Source organism: Lagenorhynchus albirostris, chromosome 16 (genome assembly GCF_949774975.1).
Source record: "Lagenorhynchus albirostris chromosome 16, mLagAlb1.1, whole genome shotgun sequence".
NCBI lineage: Eukaryota > Metazoa > Chordata > Mammalia > Artiodactyla > Delphinidae > Lagenorhynchus > Lagenorhynchus albirostris.
In genome coordinates, this window is record NC_083110.1 from 24,336,773 (window position 1) to 24,350,950 (window position 14,178).

Sequence of the window (14,178 nt, forward strand, 5' to 3'; positions counted from 1 at the left end):
TGACGGGAAAATAACCAATTTCACCCTGCTTCGCGGTGGTTTGGAAAGAGAAAGAGAGACGAAAGCAGAAGGCCTGCAATGTCGTGGGGGGAGACGAAACCCTGAATCATAAAAGCGAGCAAAATAAAACGAGTACGTCAAAGCGAGCGAAGAGAAACTGGCTCCACTGCGGTAGGAAAACCTCCGTAGGCACAGCAAGCGAAAGATCCGGAAGGCCTCTTTGAGAATGCGTTCCCAGAGCCTCTCCGCCCCGACCACGCCCACCATTGCACGGGCACGCGCACGCCGCGGCCTCGAGCACGCCGCCGCTCTCGTCGCAGTAAACGCGGCCGCTCCGGTTGGCCTTGGGGGCGGGGCTGTAGAGGAACTTGCCAAAGCCGCAGAGGTAAGTGGTCGAGGGCTCAGGGACCCTCGGGAGCTTGGTGGAAAGGGAGTTGATCCCTGGGATCCTACCTGCAGGGACTAGTAAAATGGAGAAAGTAGGTGGAGAAACAGGAGCCTGCCGCAGAGGGCGTGTAAGAGGAAATTTCCTCAGGCCGCACCAGACTAGTGCGCATGCGGACCGAAGGTTGGCGCGTGCGCAGTGGGGCGGCGCCGATGTCGGACCCTGGGGACCGGGGTCGGGGGGTGAACCGCTGGGATTCTGACCCCTCCGCTCTTCTGCCCCTTTCTTTCCACCCGATCTGTTTTTAGCTGCAGCATCTTTTTGAATGGTAATCCAGCTCTTTGGAATGACTTCTTGATGATGGAGTTTAATGATTGCTTGTAATAATTTGCCATTGTACCAGGGTACTTCCTTCAGCGTCTTTTTGATACGGAGACTTTTTCAAAAGGAGGGATTCTTTTTAAGAACATAAGCTTGTATCTGCTAGGAAGGAAAGTAGTTTATGAATACGAGGTCATCCCTATCATACATGAAGTAAATGTGTTGATCATCTTATCACTGTGAACACAACCATGCTGTGTCTCCCCAAATAGCATTGCTCTCCTATAAGAATCTCTACTGCCAATAGTTCTGACTTCCTTGATAGGGTCAAATACTTCATCATCAGTATTTAAACATTCAAAAAAATTTTACTGAGCACCTACCTTAGGCTTGGCAGCCTAATGGGAGAAACAGTTGTGTAAATAGATCCGCAGAATAAAGAAGAAAAAGAAAACGGTAATGGACCAACCCTCATGACACCAAGCTTCTCTATCCCCTGCATAACCTTTGCTGAGCTGCTAGCTCTGTGTTCTGTTATTTGTTCATCATTCATTCAGGAAACATAGATCCAGGTTCTGTGCTAGGCTTTGAGGGTAGAAGGACAACTCTTTCCCCTTTTCCTAAGAAAGGGGTTCTTCCTAAGATCTTGAACCTTAAAGTGAAAGTGTGGAGTGCATTTTCCCTCTTCCTGAGCAGGTCCTTTCTATAGGATTCATTTGACATTGATACTCTATGTCAAATAGAAAGAATTAGGACTTTTCCCATGAGTAAGTGTGTTGAAACATAAGTATGAAAAACTGGGATCTGCAGAGGAAAAAAAGATTCAGGAGTAAATATCCATCAGTGATTTTGGATAGCTAATATTAAGTATTTACTGTCCCTATAACTGTTCCAAATGCTTTAGTTATATTAACCTTCCTGACACCTCTGGTGTAGGTACTATCATTATCCCCATTTTAGAGATGAGGCAACTGAGAAGCAGAGAGGTTAAGTGATTTGTCCAAAGTCATACAGCAAGTTAAGTAAAAAAACCAGGACATGAACCTAGGCCAAGAGGCTTCAGAGTCTGAGCCCTTAACCAGTATGCTATTTTACCTCTCACATAGCACATGACGTGCCAATAAAGCCATTGCTTAAAAAATGGCACGGCAGATAAGCTTAAAGTCCCTACACCTCAGTTTTGTTTTGTCATCTGTAAAATGGGGGAATCGGATTAGATGACCTTTAAGGAATCTTGTGATTCCTGTGAAATGTTTAACTCATTTAGCAAACATTTATTTAAATCAGCAGCTACTTAGTATAGGCCAAGCATAATGTTTGGTTCTGGTGATCAGAATGCCTGCCTTCATAGAGAAGTTACAAACTAGTGTTTATTGTTGGTTTCACTTTAACTCCTGTTACCACCTGCTGGTAGCATGCAAAATTTAACCTAAATCTTTAAAGCTAGAAATTACTTAGGTGTATCTTTCCACCTCAGCAGAAAACTGCTTATTTATGTTAAAGTTAGTGCTAATTCTGCACTCCACTTTTCAACCCTGGCTGTTTTGTGTATTTTTTTTTATATCTTCTAATTCCTTTTTTTTTTAAAATAAATTTATTTATTTTATTTTTGGCTGTGCTGGGTCTTCGTTGCTGCACGCAGGCTTTCTCTAGTCGCGTTAAGTGGGCTTCTCACCACGGTGGCTTCTCTTGTTGCGGAGCATGGACTCTAGGCACGTGGGCTCAGTAGCTGTGGCTCAAGGGCTCTAGAGCGCAGGCTCAGTAGTTGTGGCGCATGGGCTTACTTACTCCATGGCATGTGGTATCTTCCAGGACCAGGGTTCAAACACATGTCCCCTGCATTGGAAGGTGGATTCTTAACCACTGTGCCACCAGGGAAGCCCTGTTTTTTGTATTGAATGATAGTAGTTCTGAGTTTGCAGGAAGACTACAGTATTCTTTTTAGAAAACATAAACTTTTTAGAATCTTTTGTAAATGTGTAGTATAAGCTTCTGTTTTGAACTTTTTTAAGGAGTTGTGTATTTGGTACAGATTTTTCTCATTTACATTTTGACTTTTTGATTTTTTGATGTGACATAGTATCAAACACTCACCATTCCTCTAATTCCTAATAGGCCTTGAATTCTAAGATCATTCCTGAACTATTAATACTTTGTTCCAGTTTTGGGCCGCCACCAAGTGATCAATTTGGGTATTACATTTGAATGAAAAAGTGGGTTTTTTTTGTTTTTTAGGTTTTTTTTAAATGAAAGGGCCAATATGTATTTCCTAACCAATTCCCCTTCCTTGGGAACAGAACACACTGTTATTCTGGAATTTTATTTGGAAAATTTTATAAGTGAATTTCTTGGTGTGGCTGGGTCAGGATGTGTCCAAGACAAACTATCCTATGAGGCATGGTTGTTTTATCCTCATATAATTCATTTCCTCAGTTAAATTGCTACCTTGGCACTGCCGTATCACCACTTCATAACCCATAAATCACCCACAGTCAATCCCAAGTGACATAAACAGTTTGCTAATGGTAGGAAGTAGTGTTTCGAGTAGAAAAACTAAGAATAAACATATTTTCACTTAAAATCCTGAGTGACATTTTGGCCTGAGGCATCAGTAAAAGATTGTGGAGTACAGAGGGTAGAAAAAATTGGAGCTAATTCTTGACTAAACTGTATGCTGGCTTTTATGGCAGCTAGAATGAAATGTTGTCAATCTCACTTCCATAAACTTGCCAATTGCTGTTTTTCTTTCTCTGTAGTAAAGTGAGAATTCTACTAGAGAGGAGATGGCTGCCTCTTCATCATCCTCCTCAGCCGGTGGGGTCAGTGGAAGTTCTGTCACTGGATCTGGTTTCAGTGTCTCAGACCTTGCCCCACCACGGAAAGCCCTTTTCACCTACCCCAAAGGAGCTGGAGAGATGTTAGAAGGTGATCTCATGCTGCTTTTTGCTGAATAATTGGATTCAGACTTGCTATGAATATTAATTGTAAAGAAGCTATTAAGTGGATTAGAGATAAGTTTGCCCTGATTTCAGCTCCACATTTCATTTCTTCTCCCCATTTCAAAATAATATCTTTAAAACATAAATCTTTCTCTAAAATCAGAATTTTGGAGCTGAAAAAGACTTTGGAAATCAAGGAGGTCATCTAGTTATTTAGACCCAGAAAAGAGAAAGTAATTTGACCATGTGAAAGGACAAAATCAGCACTGGAACCAGGAATTCTGTTGACCTCCTGCTCCAGTTTGCTTTATCTTGGCACCAGTCTGCTTCCCTATGGTTGGTAGGTTTGATATATTTTTTTCTAATATAATTCATCGACAGATAGATTAAGAGATCCTGAGAGGAAATAAAAACCAATTTACTACTCTTGTATGTGAAGATGACTCTCCTGGCCCTGGCCCAGGCCCATTGCAGGGCAGTGCTGTGTGGTTTTTCTAGCACTGGAGCTGGATTTGCATCAAATCATCCCCCATCTTATTCAGCACACATTTGCAAACTGGCTGGCCAAGATCGGGGCACAGGCTGTAAGCATGAAACAGCGTTGGTTCCTAGAATTTATCAGATTCATGTCATTTTAGGATGTGGACCAATAAATTCTTAATAGGGAGCATAAAAATCACCAGAAGAGCTTATTTAAAGTATACCTTTCTTGGGCTTCCCTGGTGGTGCAGTGGTTGAGAATCTGCCTGCCAATGCAGGGGACACGGGTTCGAGCCCTGGTCTGGGAAGATCCCACATGCTGCAGAGCAGCTAGGCCCGTGAGCCACAACTACTGAGCCTGCGCGTCTGGAGCCTGTGCTCCGCAACAAGAGAGGCCGCGACAGTGAGTGGCCCCCGCGGGCTTCCCTGTTGGCGCAGTGGTTGAGAGTCCGCCTGCCGATGCAGGGGACACGGGTTCGTGCCCAGGTCTGGGAAGATCCCACATGCCGTGGAGCGGCTGGGCCCGTGAGCCATGGCCGCTGGGCCTGCGCGTCCGGAGCCTGTGCTCCGCAACGGGAGAGGCCACAACAGTGAGAGGCCCGCGTACCACAAAAAAAAAAAAAAAAAGAGTGGCCCCTGCTTGCCGCAACTAGAGAAAGCCCTCGCACAGAAATGAAGACCCAGCACAGTCAAAAATAAATAAATAAAATACTGAATACATAACTACTTTAAAAAGTAATAATAATAAAAAATAAAGTGTGCCTTTCTGGCTCACCTTAGAGATTCCAAATCAGTGTAGGTTACAGCACAGGAATCTCCATTTTGACCAACATCCAGGGGATTCTCATGAAAATGGTCCTTAACTGTTAAACTATTCATCATACCTTTTGAAAAAAATTAGCAAAGAACCTATCAAGGATTCAAAACCTACTTGATTCTAGCACATCTGTGCTTAATTATATATTGATCTTTTTTGCTTTAAATATTGCAAATTTCAGTAAGTATATTTAAAAATCTGGAAATGTCTGAGAAAGGTACAAACTGTAGTTAAGAGTCGGCTTTTTGGGGTAATCTTTATTCATTTATATCAGGTATAATAAAAAGCAGAGGTTTGGATTAAGCCAGGACAAACAGAAGAATCATTTGTGACAGGAAAACTTGGGAAGACTGGAACCATAAGGCTTTTTAGAATTGGTTCAAGTCATGATTAGTAAACAACTGAATACTCAAGCTAGCATCACTGAGTCTGGAGGTAGCGAATATTTGGTGCCTTGTTTACCATATTTGGCGCTAAAAATAAATTATGACTTCAGTTATATGCAGCAGAGACCTGGTATTAAGGACGCTTCCCACAAAACAAACCAGAAGTTGGAGGAACTTAAATTGCTTAATGAGTTTTGTAGCAGCAGAAGAGGAATCATTGTTTAACAATGGACCCTAAGATTGAAGTCATTTAAATTCTAGCTACAGGAGGAATTTAATACAGGAGGTACCTCCTTGGTCTCAAAGCTATCAGCATTCTTGGTCAGTGTACACCAGATTACTTGGAAACACTAAAGAAGAAAGGCTTCTAAAATTACTCTAAATGTTGATATTCTAACAAGTTATAGTTCTATCCACTTCTATTCCATCCCATTATGCTTCATGGGGGACTGTGTTGCCTTTCTATTGTAGAATGAATTTAAATTAAGTTTAAATTCACAGTGCACAGTTTTGATTCTCTTCCTCGGGTTTAAAGTTTCCCCTACATTTTAAAGCTGCTTACATTTAAGGACAGACTATGAAAACTTAGAGATGGTAGTCCTTGAACTATCCTGGTCAAATGAAGAATGTTAAATTGAAAAGAGTACCCTTAAATGTGAGTTAATAAGGATGCTAGTTTGGAAGCATCATCTACCATGTTTATAGGTGATACTATTATGCAAGTAATCTAACACACACGAACCTGACCATTTTTCTTACGGTAGTTTAATCGAATACAGGCAAAGCGTGTTTTGTTGGGCTTCGCAGAAACTGTTTTTTTTTTTTTTTTTACAAATTGAAGATTTGTGGCAACCTTGCTTTGAACAAGTCTGTTGGCGCCATTTTTTCAACAGCACTTCGTGTCTCTGTGTCACATTTTGGTAATTCTCACAATATTTCAAACCCCCCATCAACAGAAAGATTACAATTCACTGAAGGCTCAATGATGGTTAGCATTTTTTAGCAATAAAGTATTTTTTAATTAAGGTACATACATTGTTTTTTTAGACATAATGCTATTACACACTTAATAGACTACAGTATGGTATAAACATAACTTTTCTATGCAAGGGGAAACCAAAAAATTAGTGTGACTTGCCTTATTGCAGTTGTCTGGAACCGAGCCCACAATATCTCTGAGATATGCCTGTATGAAAATAGAGAAGGAATAGTTGCCTCTTCAGAGTAAGGAACAAAAGCAATTAGGAATCAAGGTTGAATGCTGTCTATAATCTTAACAGGTTAATCTGATCTTGCGCCCTCCTAAGTCTAGGATAATAAACCCAAATAAACTTGTGAATTAACTTTTTTGTGTACCTGCTCTTTGATAACAGACATCTCACATAAGCAGTATACTGTACAGGACTTTTCAGCATTCCCCTGCCCTTGGCTAGGATTGTCCTCACCCAGTTATTAGTAAGCAAATTAGAGACTGCCTTCCAGCCCAAAAGTGGCTGAATTTTAGTAACATTGTAGGCCACTGAAGCATAAATTATCTGCCGTTGTCTATTTTCCTGCTGTGAGGTAATATTCTTTTAAATGAATTTGTTAGCATACTATTTATTGGAGTTGGCAATGGTGTTAGATTTGGACAATTTACTGAACTTTTCACCATTTATAACCTTTACTTGTCCCTTAAGAGGAAAGCTGATGTATTGCTACTTGGTGTGTTACAAAGCGTTTGATTACAATTTCTAAATGGAAGACAGATTGCGCCAGGCTGACTCCTCTGGAGAAATTCCAGGCTTTAGATTGGTACAGATATCACATCTAATAGGATGTGGCTAAGAAGCAGTAGACTTTGTGGTTAACACAGAGCTGCAAATCAGCAAAAGTGTGTTCCGCAGACATATAGAGTGGAAAAGTGATATGCAGGTGCCTTTTTGAAAGATTAGCTTACATCCTTTTGCTTTGAAGTTCATTACCAAGGGAAATATGCAAATGTTATAATTTAAGCATTTATCCTAATAACACCTGTGATTAAATGTAAGTGGGAGGTAGCACTTGCAAGAGCTTCCAAACAAATCTTGGCCTGGTCCTAACAGCCAGAATCCCCGCTGCCTTGTGTGAGATCCTAAAGTTCAGGATCAAACCACCTGAGAAGTGAGCTCTAATTCTCTATGCTTTGCTCTTCCTAAAATAAAACAAATTATAATTTGATCCTTTAAGCAAGGGTATGAATGCTGGCATATTTACACAAAAGAGGCATAATAAGTTGCATCATTAGTGTCAAATGTTCACACAGTCCCTCTTCCCACAGTGGGATTCATAAGTTATTTTCTGGCCATTGCCCTTATCTAAAAAACTCAGTAATATCATTAGCTTACCTAGATCTTTAAACTGGACAACCAGTATAATATTTAGTTAATTGAAAATAAAAAATTTTTTGCTCAATTTAGATGATATGCTCACAAATGACTTACATTCAGCCAGAAGAATGGGGGTGGGAGGAGGGAATAGGATCATATCCCATGTAGCACAGTATTTAGAAAAGAGGTTGGGTTTAAGGAATAACACTCTCCCCAAAGTCTACATCACTATATGAAAGAAACTATATTTTGAAATATTATTCAATATGTATATATCAATGCATAATATATTTCCATACATATGTATGGAAATAATTATATATATTATTTTTGCATCAGTTTTGAAGATAATATTAGAAGCCCTCTTGGTTGTATATTCAAGCTATTTGGATACAGTATCTATAGTTTTTCTTATTTTTTTTTACCATGAGCTTCTGAAATAAGGTCTGCCTTGTGTGAAACTCAGCATGAAGCTAGGATGTGTTAGTCCTATCTCCTTGTCACTTAATACCTGGCTGACGCACCAACCCATGATTGATGAGTGAGTGCGTGACACCCAGTAGTGCTGGCATGAACTACCGCCTAAAAAAAGACAGCTGTGTCCCCTCCTTCCATTTGTTTTAGGATTTTTGCAATAAGATCTCTTCACCGAATGGTTTCAGCTACCCCTTTAAAAGTCACATTTTCCTACATGAGTTCTTTGCCTTTGGGGGTATGTTTTGCTGTATCAGCCCTTGCCTGACAAGGAAAAACATGAACTAGCTTATGTTTCACAGTCATCTTTCAAGTACTGGGGTGACTGAGTTAGCTACCTTCTTGTAGCCAGTTCTTGGCACCAGTACAATGCTAGGTTCTGAAGTTGTACCATACCCTTATGGCCATGCAAATTGCAGTGTTTTGATTCAGCTGGAAAATCAAGGTTACAGTTGGCGTTTACAGAATGAAGCTTCCCAGCAGTGTTTTGTGATGGCCATAGTGATGTAATTTGAAATATAAAATATCAACAATAGCTATTTTTCCTCAGCTTTACATTTTAGAATGAAAATGGTTAAGAGTTTTGGTGTACCTTTGTATTTTGAAAGCATGGGAGCCACATGGCCAAATGTGTGAGCTGTCAGTGTTTGCTTGACATACACAATAGGAGAACATTAAGAAATTGTCAGGTTAGGATGGGGGAAATGTTGACCAGGACATCAAACTGGGGTTTCTTGTTTTTGTTTTTTTAACACTATTTTTAAACTCTTTTAACAAGTGGAGGGACTATTTTAATATTCTAGGTATAGATGAAGTAGCTTTTCAACAGTGTTAATTCTAAGTGAAACAGAAGCCCTCTTTGTAAACACTTAAAACTAGACCCCGATTGTAAAAGCAGGGAAAAGAATGGACATGTTTACTAGGTTTATCAGGCACCATTAGATTAAAATGGATTAGAGCAGATTAAAACTTTTCCTCTTCTCTTTGTAGATGGCTCTGAGAGATTCCTCTGTGAATCCGTTTTCAGCTATCAAGTGGCATCTACGCTTAAACAGGTGAAACATGGTAAGCACATGAGTGTTGTGTACTTAACTATGAGAATAAATTTATTGGGGGGTGGGAGAGGGGGACTTAGAAAGGTCAGAGTGCTCTGTAACAAAAACTCAGCAAGGCTATTTAAGTGGACTTTCCAAATTACCTGCAGACAAGAACATTCTACGGTCTTAATCCAGACATAATGTCCACATTGAGGCTTAAAGTTGAAGTCAAAGGGGTTAGTTTTCTAGGGGAGTTAATGCTTCCTACTCCGCTTGTATTGCTTTTTCCTCTCCTTTCTGAAACCTTCTTTTACTGTTGTCCTCCATTGGTTACCATCATTATCTGCATCTTTGGGTATTTATGTAAGTAATACCTCTTGGTCTAACTGGACTCTTAAGATCCTGGTAGCACCTTTTCTATTCCATCATCCCTCACCAGGTCTTCATTTATGCATCAGGGAACTCTGTTCACCCACCAGACCAGACCATTTCTCCATAGAGAGCATAATGTTGGGGGGGGGGAAGCTGCAATTGCCTGTAACCCTAGGTTTTTAGTATACAAATCACAAATTTAGTACACAAATGGAATGGAGGATAAGTACTACTTTTTTTCCCTTTTTTTTAAGATTAAGTCTTCTGACCAACATAGGGTAAGACCCCATTACTAGAATCTTGAGGGGGAAATCCTTTTAGAAATTATTTTTAAATCAGCCATCATGTTGGTGGTTGATATATCATCTCCTTGATTCTTTACAGATCAGCAAGTTGCTCGGATGGAAAAACTAGCTGGTCTGGTAGAAGAGCTGGAGGCAGATGAGTGGCGATTTAAACCCATCGAGCAGCTGCTGGGGTTCACACCCTCTTCAAGTTGACCTTGCCTGGACAGTCACCTCTGGGGCACAGCAAGTGCAGGTGCAGTGAGGAAATTTTCTTACAGCTTACATAGCCATCCAGAGATTCACAGCTCCATCACTGAATTGTTAATTCACATCCATACTTGGTTTCTCTGTATCTAACCACAAGCAACAAATTACTTAAATGTGTGATCTTACAAGGAAATTTTTTGTTTATTTGTTTAAAAAAGTATTGAGAATCAGATTTAGGCAACTGGCATCACAGAACCAGGAGGTCTGGGTTTAAGAGAGATTAATAAAACTTCACAAGCCAGGACACATGCCAGAATTGGCCAACAGAATGGCATCCCTCCTGTCAATTCATGCAGTTCCTAGAATCCTCACCAGTCAAGTCCGAGGTCAGGATCTGGAGTTATAAAATACAGCATTTCTTTTTTTTTTTTTTTTTTTTTGCGGTATGCGGGCCTCTCACTGTTGTGGCCTCTCCCATTGCGCCGGACGCGCAGGCTCAGCGGCCATGGCTCACAGGCCCAGCCGTTCCGCAGCATGTGGGATCTTCCCGGACCGGGGCACAAACCCGTGTCCCCTGCATCAGCAGGCGGACTCCCAACCACTGCGCCACCAGGGAAGCCCAAAAAATACAGCATTTCTGACCTAAAACCGTTCTTTTTGCAATTTCAACTCAGGACCTGTCCAAATTAGGAATTTTTTAATGTTTGGGATTTTTTTTCTATTTTTAGACATCTAATTCTATAGATTCTATCTTTTTCCAACCTCTAGGCATGCCAAATGCTGGCAAAAAGAATTGCTTTTTTTTTTTTGCGGTACGCGGGCCTCTCCCGTTGTGGAGCACAGGCTCCAGACGCGCAGGCCCAAGCATCCATGGCTCACGGGCCCAGCCGCTCCACGGCATATGGGATCCTCCCGGACTGGGGCACAAACCCACGTCCCCTGCATTAGCAGGCAGACTCTTAACCACTGCACCACCAGGGAAGCCCAAAGAATTGCTTTTTGAATGTTGAAGTTCTGGTAAAAATAAAGCAGTGAGCAAAATCCTTTTAAACACAGAAATCCTGAGTTCATCTTGTTGGTGGGCTCAGGCAATTCTGTAGCAAATAAATCCTTTGAAAGAGCTCCAGATTGGTTTCTTTATCCTTTCAGAGCCTCAGGGATTTGGGATAGGGGAAAGAGGTCAAATTACTTTTTATAAGAAGGGAATGTAAAAACCATTTCTCCTAAGTAAATGGTAGATTTGCTTTCTCTCAGGGATATTTGTCTTTTTCGAAGTATATGAATTTATCATCAATATCTGAGTAGGTTTTTTACCATGAAAAGGAAAAACCTGGAAAGCTAAGAGGTGTCTTTTGTTTTCCCTCATGGGACCCCAGGGTCCACACTGCACAGTTAGGAGAATCATTTATTAAATTGTATGCAAATTTTGCCTCAGACAGCATTTGCCTTTCTCCTCATTAATAACTTGTACCTGACCTGCTTAGAGTTGGTTAATTATGAATAAATAAGATTCCAGTAGCAATTGGCCTTAATCTCAGGAGTTCAGAATGTTTTAACACATAGTATATAACAGGCAGGTGGTGACCTCATTGCGTCGAAAAGGAATCTGAGCACAGGGAAGTTAAAGACCTGCTCGTGGCCACGTAGCCCAGACAGAAGAAAATCTTGGCACTTGGAATAGATTGCAGTTGATTGACAATTCAGCCCACTAACCTTGTCTCTGAAGCACATCAGAACACAAAAATTACCAGTCCTCAAACTCACCTATTTCCATATTAATACTTCTTAACCTAAACTAGTTCCATATTTGAAAGCCATTGAGTTTCCTAACATTGTCCTTTTTGGCATCAACCATCTTTATGATTACCAAAGGAAAAATTTTAAATACGTAGTCTGCAATAAACCTTTAAATCATATTTTCAGTGACAGTTCAGAAGCAATCAGTAACTTTCTCTTATTTGATTTATGTAACTGTACAGCACAGACACTGTATTACCTCATCGTTACCCTTTGGTATTTGAACTTACAGAATTTTTTTCTCGGGCTTCCCTGGTGGCGCAGTGGTTAAGAATCCGCCTGCCAATGCAGGGGACACGGGTTCAAGCCCTGGTCCGGGAAGATCCCACATGCCGCGGAGCAACTAAGCCCGTGTGCCACAACTACTGAGCCCACGCGCCACATCTGCTGAAGCCTGCGCACTCTAGAGCCCGTGCTCTGCAACAACAGAAGCTACCACAGTGAGAAGCCCGCGCACCACAATGAAGAGTAGCCCCTGCTCACGGCAACTAGAGAAAGCCCGCGCACAGCAACGAAGACCCAACACAGCCAAAACTAATAAATAAACAAAAATAATAAAATAAATAAATAAATACATTTATATTGTTTAGGGATTTTATAGCTTCATAGCTTTCCTTAATTTCTCCCAGATATACAATTACATTAGCATAGTTCATTAAAAAAAAAAGAATTGTTTTCTCTTTAAGTTGGACATTTCCTTTTATGACCTTAGAAATTCAAGAGATCCTAGAGTTGAGCAGAAATACTTTCTGAAGCACCTTTCCCAGTGAAGATTCAGCTTCTACTTGAGTGCTGCCAGGAATGAGACCCTCACTATTTGAGGATGGCCCCTCCCTCTCTGCACCTTTCTGTTGGTCATTATGTCTCATCCACAACTCCTATTGCCATGTTTTGGGCTTGAAAATGGACCTGTTGTTGCTCATCTTTCATCCCCTCTGCACTCATTATGTGCCAGCCACTCACAGGCATTAATCATAATCCTTTCAGTAATGCTGTAAGATGTGTAACACCTCCTAATACAGAAGAGGAACTTGAAGCACAAAGCAGGCATTACTACATGCTAAGGCTGCATAGCTAAGTAAATGGCCAAGTCTGGATTTGAACTCAAAGTCTGCCAGACTCCAAAGCTAAGATTATTTTAGTTGAATCATGTGGCATCCCATTGAGCCCAACCCAGGGCCTCGTACAAAGGAAAATCCTAAAACCTTCTTTTTTCTTTTTAATGATAAAATGAATTAACTACCTGGAGGAAATAAGCCTTGCCACTACCCTCCCTTCTTCCAGTGCTTGTTGATAAAGAGTCTTAAGTACAATGAAGCCCTCTTTCTTTAAGAACTGATAGGAATTAGGGGCTTCCCTGGTGGCACAGAACCCACCTGCCAATGCAGGGGACACGGGTTCGAGCCCTGGTCCGGGAAGATCCCACATGCTGCAGAGCAACTAAGCCCATGTGCCAAAACTACTGAGCCTGCCCTCTAGAGCCCGCGCGCCACAACTACTGAAGCCCATGCACCTAGAGCCCGTGCTCTGCAACAGGAGAAGCCACTGCAATGAGAAGCCTGCACACCACAACAAAGAGTAGCCCCCGCTCACCGCAACTAGAGAAAGCCCGCACGCAGCAACGAAGACAAAACACAGCCAAAAATAAAAATAAATAAATTTATTTAAAAAAAAACATAGGAATTAGCTATATGTTAGTATCTACCTAACCTTTTAAGATTCAGTATGATGAAATGTAGTTAGATGCTTAAGGGGTACCTACCCAAGTGAGCAAGGAGGAAGGCAAGAGGGCAGATGGCAGCTAACGACCAGGACTGCACAGACAGCCATCCTAAGAGAGCGGATGGTAACGGTGCCTCAGTGCACAAAACACTTTGCAGCTTCTAAAGCATTTTCATATATGTCGTGTCTTTAGTCCCTCATCAACGCTGTGAGATAAATGAGGCAGGTAGTTTACAGTTGCAGAAACCAGTACAGAGAAGGTAAGGTACCAAGATTATTATCCAAATTATAGTTAATAATATAGGCCTTTCAAATCTTTGTCTCTGTGCCTTCTAGTTCATCATATACTAGAAAATCTGAAGGTAGAACTTGCTGTTAATAAAGAATTGTTCATGTTGGTTTGATACATAATTCCATATAAGTGTTTTGTCTCATGGTAATGATACATAAATAGTAAACTTAAATAAAGCTGGTTTGGGGACTTCCCTGGTTGGTCCAGTGGTTAAGACTCCACGCTCCCAACGTAGGGGCCCCGGGTTCGATCCCTGGTCAGGGAACTAGATCCTGCATGCTGCAACTACAGATCCCGCATGCCGCAACTAAGAC

At 41.1% G+C, this 14,178-nt stretch overlaps 2 protein-coding genes across 12 annotated transcripts in view; one reads left to right on the top strand and one right to left on the bottom strand.

Moving 5' to 3' along the window:
- The window catches only part of ASCC1 (activating signal cointegrator 1 complex subunit 1), a 110,325-nt gene extending 105,319 nt beyond the window's left edge, over nucleotides 1–5,006 (bottom strand). For 5 of the 9 annotated variants that reach the window (XR_009536182.1, XM_060126779.1, XM_060126780.1 and 2 more), the window contains exons 1-2: nucleotides 4,901–5,006; nucleotides 543–868 (exon numbers count right to left, since the gene is read on the bottom strand). Coding sequence is in view for 5 of the 9 variants with exons in the window: in XM_060126779.1 (XP_059982762.1) it covers nucleotides 543–557 (15 nt within the window). In the remaining 4 variants the exon portion in view is untranslated. Of the gene's footprint in view, nucleotides 1–136; nucleotides 222–453; nucleotides 869–4,900 lie in introns of those variants that run through there. The other 4 variants (XM_060126774.1, XM_060126778.1, XM_060126775.1 and 1 more) reach the window with 4 other exon arrangements.
- On the top strand, nucleotides 239–13,971 carry ANAPC16 (anaphase promoting complex subunit 16). 3 transcript variants are annotated; one of them, XM_060126785.1, is made up of 5 exons: nucleotides 239–385; nucleotides 3,463–3,631; nucleotides 9,141–9,215; nucleotides 9,944–10,099; nucleotides 12,563–13,971. In XM_060126785.1, the coding sequence occupies exons 2-4, from the start codon at nucleotides 3,490–3,492 to the stop codon at nucleotides 10,057–10,059; spliced, it is 333 nt and encodes a 110-aa protein (XP_059982768.1). In that variant the 5' UTR covers nucleotides 239–385; nucleotides 3,463–3,489; the 3' UTR covers nucleotides 10,060–10,099; nucleotides 12,563–13,971. The 3 variants fall into 3 exon arrangements, with proteins under 3 accessions (XP_059982768.1, XP_059982767.1, XP_059982766.1); XM_060126784.1 differs by lacking the exon at nucleotides 12,563–13,971 and adding an exon at nucleotides 12,083–12,426; XM_060126783.1 differs by lacking the exon at nucleotides 12,563–13,971 and having other exon boundaries at nucleotides 9,944–11,174.
- The last annotated feature ends 207 nt before the right edge of the window (nucleotides 13,972–14,178 follow it).

Bases quoted from the DNA above. Each gene is read 5' to 3' on its own strand.
- ANAPC16 (XM_060126785.1), top strand. From the start codon at position 3,490: ATGGCTGCCTCTTCATCATCCTCCTCAGCCGGTGGGGTCAGTGGAAGT. The intron at 3,632-9,140 runs GTGATCTCATGC...TTCTCTTTGTAG, and splicing joins AGCTGGAGAGATGTTAGAAG to ATGGCTCTGAGAGATTCCTC. The intron at 9,216-9,943 runs GTAAGCACATGA...GATTCTTTACAG, and splicing joins GCTTAAACAGGTGAAACATG to ATCAGCAAGTTGCTCGGATG.